Below are 9,285 nucleotides of genomic sequence, written 5' to 3' on the forward strand. Positions count from 1 at the left end.
CACTTTCTGGCAGGGGGCCCGGCTCGGGGGGGGCGCAGACACAACAGGTTTTTGTCCATGAGACCAAACCTGATTTGATGAGTTTTAGGCGGTCATTAAGCAAACGCCATGTTTGGGGGGGGGGTTTTGCTGAGATGATAATCCCCCTCCCCAGAAGTCTACAGAAGTGGTGGGCAGACTTCCTTAGAGAGGAGCCTCCTTGTGAGTTAGGGTCTCTCCCACAGGCTCAAAACCCAGATAGAAGTAATCCTCGCCTTACGGCCACAATTTTGAGCCCAAAATTTGATCACATGACCCCGGGAGACTGCAACTGTCATAAATACGAACCAGTTGACAAGTGTCGGAATTTTGATCACAGGAGCATGGAGGAGGAAGAGGACTATGGGGTCCTTGGTGCTCTCTGAGTTTGTTTTCTTGCAGACGTTTCATGACCCAACTAGGGAACATCATCAGTGCTAGAAGGGAGGAGGAGGAAGACAGGAAAGAGGGAAGGACGGAGGGGGAAGGAGGAAGAGGACTATGAGGTCCTTGGTGCTCTCTGAGCATGGTGGTTTTCTTGCAGATGTTTCATGACCCAACTAGGGAACCTCATCAGTGCAGGAAGGGAGGAGAGTTTGTAGAATGGAGGAGGATTATGGGTTCCTTGGTGCTCTCTCAGCTGGGTGGTTTTCTTGAAGACGTTTCATGACCCAACTAGGGAACCTCATCAGTGCTAGAGCGGAGTGGAGTCTGCGGAGTGGAGAAGGAAGAAGATGATTGTGGGGTCCTTCACGCTCTCTGAGTCTGGCTGTTGGCTTGAAGGCATCTCATGACCCATTTCTAAGAGTTATGGCATCTGTTGAGATACGTCCGCCAGAAGAGCTGTTCAGGATGTTTTTGGATTGTCGCTCTGTGTTGCTTGGCTCGGCTTTGAGAGTGGAGTAGTAAGTGGGGAGACACTAGTCCCACAGGTGCAGCTTCAGGTATTACCCGGAGATTCTCCACCTTCTGCTCCAGCTGGTCTTGTTTCTCCTGGGGAATTCTGGGAGTTGAAGTCCACCTATCTCCAAAGTCTGCAAGACTGAGAAGCCCTGAGCCTAATAGAACTGGCCCGATAGGACCTCCTTCAATCAGCAGCACCTCCTAAAAACCATATGGAGATGTCTATCTTGTTTTCTTGCAACGTCATGGGTTTGGCTTGCCTTGCCATCACTGTCGTGTACGACTCCCCCTCCGACGGCCGGGTCTGGGAAGTCTGTATCAAGCGTGGCCACGAAGCCTCTGCAGCTTTGCCAAATTCAGGGCAGGCAGGAATCCAAGGTGTGACTTCAGCAACCAGATGAGACTTTGCCTGACTCAAGGAATGCCAGAAAGCAGGTCCTTTATATAGGCCATGGGGTGTGGCTCCATGACTCAGCACTTATCCAGGCCTGCCCCTCCCTTCCTTTTGCTGACGTCGCCTCTCCATTCTCCGGAAGCGGGGATCCGTCCACTGTGACTTTCCGTCCTCCTGATCTGCTGCCGGCAATTCTAGCACGTGGCTGGCTTCGTGCTCACACGCTGTAGGGAGGTTTGTTTGCTCAGTCTGTCCGGGCATGGTGCCAGGGCTACGGGCTGGAGGCATGCCAGGCCATTCTTCTTCACTATCAGTCTCTGGCTCAGATAGCAGGAGATGGGAGGGGCCCGGCTGAGGAGAGGAGGGCAGGCGAGGCACAACAATCGCCTTCTGTTTATGGTGGGCTTTTATCTCCCCATCTAGTCTGTGTCATGGAATTTGTGGTGGTCTTCCATTCCAAGGGCTCATCCTTCCAACCCTGCTTAGCTTTTCTGCCCAGATGAGAGAAGCCAGGAGAAGGTCTTCTCCCATCTTCTTCAAGCTTGGTCTGTGATTCTGTTCCCATGGGAGAAACTTGGAGGTCAGGAAGAGGAGTTTAAGGTGGGAGGGGGATCACGATGTCCCTGGGTTAGTCTGACAAGCCATATCGGGCCTTCAAGATATCTCAGTTTCTCTTCTTAGTGGAAGACTGAAATTTGGTCTTCTGACTTGGCTCCAGAAGTTGTGGGCGCTCCATCACTGGAGGTTTTTAAGAAGTGATTGGACAACCATTTGTTGTAGGATCTTCCGCTTGAGCAAGGGGTTGGGCTAGCCCAGGGGTCTCCATCTTTAGCAACTTTAAGACTTGTGGACTTCAACTCCCAGAGTTCCTCAGCCAGCTTTGCTGGGAGTTGAAGTCCACAAGTCTTAAAGTTGCCAAGGATGGAGACCTCTGGGCTAGGAGACCTCCAGGGGGTATTCATGTGCAACCTTGGCGCCTCTTAAGACCTGTGGACTTCAAGTCCCATAGCTGACTGGGGAATTCTGGGAAATGAAGTCCACAAGTCTTCAAAGTGGCCATTGTTGAACTTCTCTAGTAGAAGGTCTCCTGCTCAAGCAGGAGGTTGGACTACAAGACCTTCAAGGGACGTTCATGTCCAACCTTGGCGCCTCTTAAGACCTGTGGACTTCAACTCCCGTAGCTGACTGGAGAATTCTGGAAAATGAAGTCCACAAGTCTTCAAAGTGGCCATTGTTGAACATCTCTAGTAGAAGGTCTCCTGCTCAAGCAGAAGGTCGGACTAGAAGACCTCCAAGGGGCATTAATGTCCAACCTTGGTGCCTCTTAAGACCTATGGACTTCAACTCCTGTAGCTGACTGGGGAATTCTGGGAAATGAAGTCCACAAGTCTTCAAAGTGGCCATTGTTGAACATCTCTAGTAGAAGGTCTCCTGCTCAAGCAGGGGGTTGGACTAGAAGACCTCCAAGGGGCATTAGTGTCCAGCCTTGGCACCTTTTAAGACCTATGGACTTCAACTTCCAGAACTGACTGGGGAATTCTGGAAATTGAAGTCCCACAAGTCTTGAAAGTGGCCAAGTTTGGACGCCTCTAGTAGACGATTTGCCGCTCCAGCAGGGGGTTGGACTAGAAGACCTCCAAGGTCCCTTCCAACTCTTGTTATTCTGCCATCAAGTCACCCCGTGGGACCACCCCAGTTTTGACACTCCACCCACCCTGAACTCTTTCTCCGTGGGTAAATCCAAATGGAGGGGATGTGGGCAGCTTTGCCGGCTCGTCTGTGCCTCGCCGACTCTTTCTAAGCTTCTCTTTCTCTTCCCCTCCCCTCCCCACTTTGTCTCTCCCTCCCCCCTTCCTCCCTGCCCCCTTTCTCTCTCTCTCTCTCCTGCAGCTATGAGTCTTCTGCCGAAATCTTGCCCCACACCCCACGGCTCACCCATTTCCCTAACGTCTCCGGGTCTCCGTCCAGCTTGGCCGATTCCATGCAGCAGAGCCCGACTTGTTCCCACAGACGCCGCCAGCAGAATCCCAGCGTCATGTAGCGCCCCCCCCTTCCCTCCCCCCCAAGGCAAGGCCCTGCCCACCTGTGACTGACTGGCCAGGTAGGGGGAGAGCTGAGGGCCCCGCGGAGCGGGGAGGGTCTGGGGAGGGCACGGCGTGAACCACTTATCAATAAGATAAGTTATTGTTCATTCTCACAAACAAGGAACTACAGGGAAGTCCTCGTTTGACGACCGCGATTGAGCGCAAAATTTTCACTGCCGAGCAAAAAGAGAGTTTTGTCCTGTTTGACGGCCTTTCTTGCCGACCGTCGTTAAGCGAATCACGGCAGTTGTTTAGCACCGTGCAGGTAGTCCTGGAATTGCGACCGTAGTTGATCCCGAAATCTTATGTGGTAAACTGAGAAATTGAAGTGGGTTTCCTCCATTTTCTTGCCTTAGTTCCGTGATAGAGAACCTATGGCACGCATAGCCATATTGGTGGGCACGCGAACTCGGCTCCGGCGCGCATGCACACACTGCCCAACTGATTTTCGGGCCTTCTGGGCCCACCGGCAGTAGGGAAACCGGCTGTTTCCCTACTGCCGAAGGGCTTGGGGGGGGGGGAAGGCCCGGTTTTTCCTCTCCTCAGCCTTTCTAGCTCTTCAGAGCCTTTCTAGGAGACTGGGGAGGGCAAAAATGGCTTTCCCCACCTCACCCCCTGGAGGCCGGAAACACCCTGTTTGCTGCCTTCTGGTGGGACCGGAAGTCGGCAAACGGGCTGTTTCTGGCTTCCAGAAGGCCTCCGGTGGCGGGGGGAGACCGTTTTTGCCCTCCCCAGCCTCCTAGAAAGGCTCTGAAGCCTGAAGAGGGCAAAAAATGGGTCTACCGGGCCCACCGTGCCATCGCTCACTGAAAGCGGGGGGAGGGCATGGGGAGGGGTCGCACACGCATGTGTGGGGGCAGGGCACATAGGATTAAGGGTGTGGGCATGCACAATCCCCCCCACCCCACCCCTGCTTTTGGCACATAATGGCAAAAGGTTACCCATCACTGCCTTAGTTCTTTAAGTGAAACACTGCAGTTCTTAAATTAGTCACACTAATTTAGTCACTAATTAGTCACTTGTTAAGTGAATCCATCTTTCCTGGTTGGCTTTGTTGGTCAGAAGGTCGCAAAAGGGGGTCACGTAACCCCAGGACACTGCGACCGTTGTAAATATGAGCCAGTGGTCAAGCATCCGAACGTAAATCGTGTGACGGTTGCTGCCAACGGTTGTGAAGTGTGAAGTATGGTCATAAGTCACTTTTTTTCAGTGCCGTCGTAACTTGGAACGGTCACTAAATGAACGGTTGTAAATTGAGGATTGTCTGTAGGAGATTCTCTTGTAATTCTTACGAAGCCAATCTGGACCAACAACATGAAAAAAAAAAAGTTGTGATGTAGCGACTACGTAAGTGTCTTAACAACTTTAAATGCATAGTGGTTCATTCAGTGGCCGTCTGAAGTTACGACGGCACTGAAAAAAAAAGTGATTTATGACCGTTTTTCACACTTATGACCATTGCAACATCCCCATGGTCACGTGTTCAAAATTCAGATGCTTATGGCGGCCAGTCGTAACTGGAAGACCACTTAGGCAGATAGTCCTCGACTTACAACCACAATACTGACTCGTATTTATGACGGTTGCGGTGTCCCAGGGTCACACGATCCCCTTTCTGATCAGCAAAGTCAACGGGGAAAGCCGGATTCACTTAACAACCGTGCGATTCGCTTAACGGCGGCAGTGATTCGCTTAACAACCATGGCAAAATGGTGCAAAACGGCACAAAATTATTCGCTTAACGAATTTCTCACCCAGCCACGTAAATTTTAGGCTGTAATGTGGTTGTAAGTTGAGGACTGTCGGCCTAAGTGGTCCTCCAGTTACGACTGGCCGCTGACCAACCTTTTCAAGATATAACTGAGCCCCGCAAAAGGTTTTTGCAACCCAGATTCACAACTGCAATGGACAGGCTCCCCACAATCACATTTTGTGTGTTTAGCAATAAGCCTATATTTGCTTATTTCTAGTAATCTAGTGGAAATGTTAATATATATGGCTGCTCCATCATGATATGCCATACATTAAATAAATAAAGTTTATGACTTATTGACCGCGATTTGTGATGAGGTGTTTTTTTGGCTAGAAACCGGGGTTTTATTTCCACTTCCGGGCCAAAAAAACAATGTCCATTGTGGACAACGGAGTTCACTTAACGACCTCAGCGTTTGTTTTACAACTGCTGGGTTTGTTTAACCACCTGTTGCAAAAAAACGTAATAAAATCAGGTCGGGTCAAGTGAGTGCCTCGACTTACGACCGTCGGGCTCTGTAACGGTGTTAAGTCAAGGACTACCTGTAACCGGTTTTACTTCAAAACAGAAGCAACGTTCGTGAGCCGCAGAAAATTCTTTGGATCTTTGGCATTGCTTATCCCTTTTCGCAAACTTGGTTAGTCAGAAAAGAGGGGAACAGTTCGCGTAGTGACCATTCAGAGTTACAACAGCATTGGAAAAAAGTGACTTAGGACCGGTTTTTTCACACTTACGACTGTTGCAGGGTCCCTGTGGTGACATGATCAAAATTCAGACGCTTGGCCAATCGGCTCCTATTTATGACGGTCGCAGTGTCCCAGGAAGGGGGTGGTCACATGATTCCCCTTTTGCGACCTCGAATAAGCCAAGCCAGATTCGTTTAACAACCGTGCGACTCACTTAACAAACTGCAGTGATTCACGTAACAGCTGTGGCAAGGAAGGTCGTAAAACGGGGCAAACCTCGTTTAACAACTGTCTCGCTTAGCAGCAGAAATTTAGGGCTCTGTTCTGCCCTCACTCTGCATGTGCAGCTCAACCTACAGCTAAACCCACCTATCCTCCAATGAAACAGACCATAGATCTGAAGACTTTATTGAAAGAACAGGATATGGATGAAAACTGGGGGGAAAATAGGGATACATACAATGAGAACCACATACAAGACAGGCAGCATTGGGTTACTGCTGAACATAACAATGAATAAATACAAGCAATTTAAATCTGTTCACTTGGTTTGAGAGTGTGAGCTGATGTGGGGTCAACTTCAAACAATATACTTGGTATTTTGTCTCTCTGGCCACCAGATGGAGCTAGAGAGCAACAGTATATACAGATCATATGTTGGGGCATATTTGTCCCTCCGGCCACCAGATGGAGCTAGAGAGCAACAACAGTATTTAAAGAGCTTATGTTGGGGCATATTTGCCCCTCCAGCCACTAGATGGAGCTAGAGAGCAACAACAGTATAGAAAGATCATATGTTGGGGCATATTTGCCCCTCCGGCCACTAGATGGAGTTAGAGAGCAACAACAGCCTATAAAGATCATATGTTCCGGCCACTAGATGGAGCTAGAGAGCAACCACAGTATATAAAGATAGTATGTTAGGGCATTAATTGTTCATAATTAATTTCTTGACAATATTTGTCCCTCTGGCCACTAGATGGGGCTAGAGAGCAACAACAGTATATACAGATCATACTGTATGTTGGGGCATATTTGCCCCTCCGGCCACCAGATGGAGCTAGAGAGCAACAGTATATACAGATCATATGTTGGGGCATATTTGTCCCTCCGGCCACCAGATGGAGCTAGAGAGCAACCACAGTATATAAAGATAGTATGTTAGGGCATTAATTGTTCATAATTAATTTCCTGACAATATTTGTCCCTCTGGCCACTAGATGGAGCTAGAGAGCAACAACAGTATAGAACAATCATATGTTGGGGCATATTTGCCCCTCCGGCCACTAGATGGAGTTAGAGAGCAACCACAGTATATAAAGATAGTATGTTGGGGCATTAATTGTTCATAATTAATTTCCTGACAATATTTGTCCCTCTGGCCACTAGATGGGGCTAGAGAGCAACAACACTATATAAAAGCTATATATGCTGGGGCACGACCGGCTCAATTGTGGTTAAAAGTGAAGATTTTCAATTTCCATCAGCCATAGACTCCCCCAGTTCCCCTCCAAGCTCTGCAACCTTGTTGGGAGTTGAACTGTGGAAGTGGTGGTGGTGGGGTCTTAAGCGGTGGGTCACTGTCGCAGTCAGAAGACTGGATTGAATTCTGTCTCTGGTGATGCCTTGGGTCTTGAGGGGGAGTGTGTGGGGCTGCTCTTCCCCACCTCCCTAAGAGCTTGGTGCTCCATGTTGGAGGCCTCATTCACCAGGCCTCACTCTGGATTAATGTTTCTCAACCGCTTTAAGAGAGTTGGACTTCAACTCCCAGAATTCACCGGCAAGATGTTGAAGGCCACCCATCTTAAAGCCTGCTGGCTGGGGAATTTTGGGAGTTGAAGTCCACCCAACGTAAAGGATACTGGCTGGGGAATTCTGGGACTTAAACTCCATCCATCTTAAAGCCTGCTGGCTGGGGAATTCTGGGAGTTGAAGTCCACCCATCTTAAAGCCTGCTGGCCTGGGAATTTTGGGAGTTGAAGTCCACCCAATGTAAAGGATACTGGCTGGGGAATTCTGGGACTTGAACTCCACCCATCTTAAAGCCTGCTGGCTGGGGAATTCTGGGAGTTGAAGTCCACCCATCTTAAAGCCTGCTGGCCTGGGAATTTTGGGAGTTGAAGTCCACCCAACGTAAAGGATACTGGCTGGGGAATTCTGGGACTTGAACTCCACCCATCTTAAAGCCTGCTGTCTGGGGGATTCTGGGAGTTGAAGTCCACCTAACTTAAAATGACTTACATTGAGATTATGGTGGGGAAGGGTGCTATAACTGACCCCCTCTGCCCACGAGTCGGCCTCAACCTCCTTTCCTTCTTGCCTCCCCAGCTACGAGGAAAACGCCGCCCCGAAGGAAGCCAAGGAAGACCCTAAAGGAGACACGACAGAGACAGACCCCGAGAAGAAAGAGAAATAACAGCGAGCGACTGGCCAGGCTGGGCTTTCTCCCCCCCCCCCCTCCCTCCGACCCCCTTCCCCATCGCAAATGGTTTTCATTTTTGTTTTCCAAGCCAACGGGATGGCGTCACGGCCGTACGTGCGGTGCGCTTGTGTTTCTGTGCGTGCGTCTGTCTGTCTGTCTGTCGGACTTGGGGCAGCCCCGGAGGCCGATCTGTGGTTTGGATCCCAGATCTGCCTTCCTGGACCTGGAATCTCCTGCTTGGGGAGGAAACAGGCAGGTGTTGGGGGGAGTTGTCTGTGGAGTTAACAGTTCTCCTCCCCCCCTCCCTCCCCACTCCCCCCCCTTCCCCAGATGAAGCTTTTGACACCAATCCCCCTTCCCTTCTTCGTTGCCTTGGTGGGGCGGGGGAGGTAGAGGGAGGGGTCCTGGGTGCTGATTTTTAAATTTTGTATTGTGGATTTGCTTCTTCTCATATTAAAAGGGAAAAAAAAAATGAAAGCCAGAAGCAGACCTGACCGGATAATTCTTGGGGATGAATTATCAATCCTGGGAGGTATTGGGGGTGAGTGGGAGGGTGGGTTGGATTTGGGGGGGGTCTCATGGCCTTCACAACAGGGATGCGGTGGCTCGGGCTAGGATGTTGAGCTTGTCGATCGAAAGGTTGGCAGCTCAGCGGTTCGAATCCCTAGTGCTGCCATGTAACGGGGTGAGCTCCTGTGCCTTGTCCCAGCTTCTGCCAACCTAGCAGTTTCGAAAGCCCATAAAAATGCAAGTAGAAAAAATAGGGACCACCTTTGGTGGGAAGGTAACAGCGTTCCGTGCATCTTTGGCGTTGAGTCATGCCGGCCACATGACCACGGAGACGTCTTCAGACAGCGCTGGCTCTTCGGCTTTGAAACGGAGATGAGCACCGCCCCCTAGAGTCGGGAACGACTAGCACGTATGTGCGAGGGGAACCTTTACCTTTATCTTTACATGGCCTTCATAGGTAGCAAAAGGAGAAAGACTCCGGTTACGGGAGACAGTCATCAAATAAATTTGGTAAA

The 9,285-nt window shown here is 50.2% G+C and overlaps 1 protein-coding gene across 2 annotated transcripts in view; it reads left to right on the forward strand.

The window, feature by feature from the left end:
* The window catches only part of HM13 (histocompatibility minor 13), a 46,226-nt gene extending 37,482 nt beyond the window's left edge, over positions 1-8,744 (forward strand). The window contains exons 12-13 of one of the 2 annotated variants that reach the window (XM_058174638.1): positions 3,206-3,416; positions 8,167-8,744. In XM_058174638.1, coding sequence (XP_058030621.1) covers positions 3,206-3,356 — 151 coding nt within the window. In that variant the 3' untranslated portion in view covers positions 3,357-3,416; positions 8,167-8,744. The remainder of the gene's footprint in view (positions 1-3,205; positions 3,417-8,166) is intronic. The other variant, XM_058174639.1, reaches the window with a different exon arrangement.
* The last annotated feature ends 541 nt before the right edge of the window (positions 8,745-9,285 follow it).

This window comes from Ahaetulla prasina, chromosome 3 (assembly GCF_028640845.1).
Source record: "Ahaetulla prasina isolate Xishuangbanna chromosome 3, ASM2864084v1, whole genome shotgun sequence".
Lineage (NCBI taxonomy): Eukaryota > Metazoa > Chordata > Lepidosauria > Squamata > Colubridae > Ahaetulla > Ahaetulla prasina.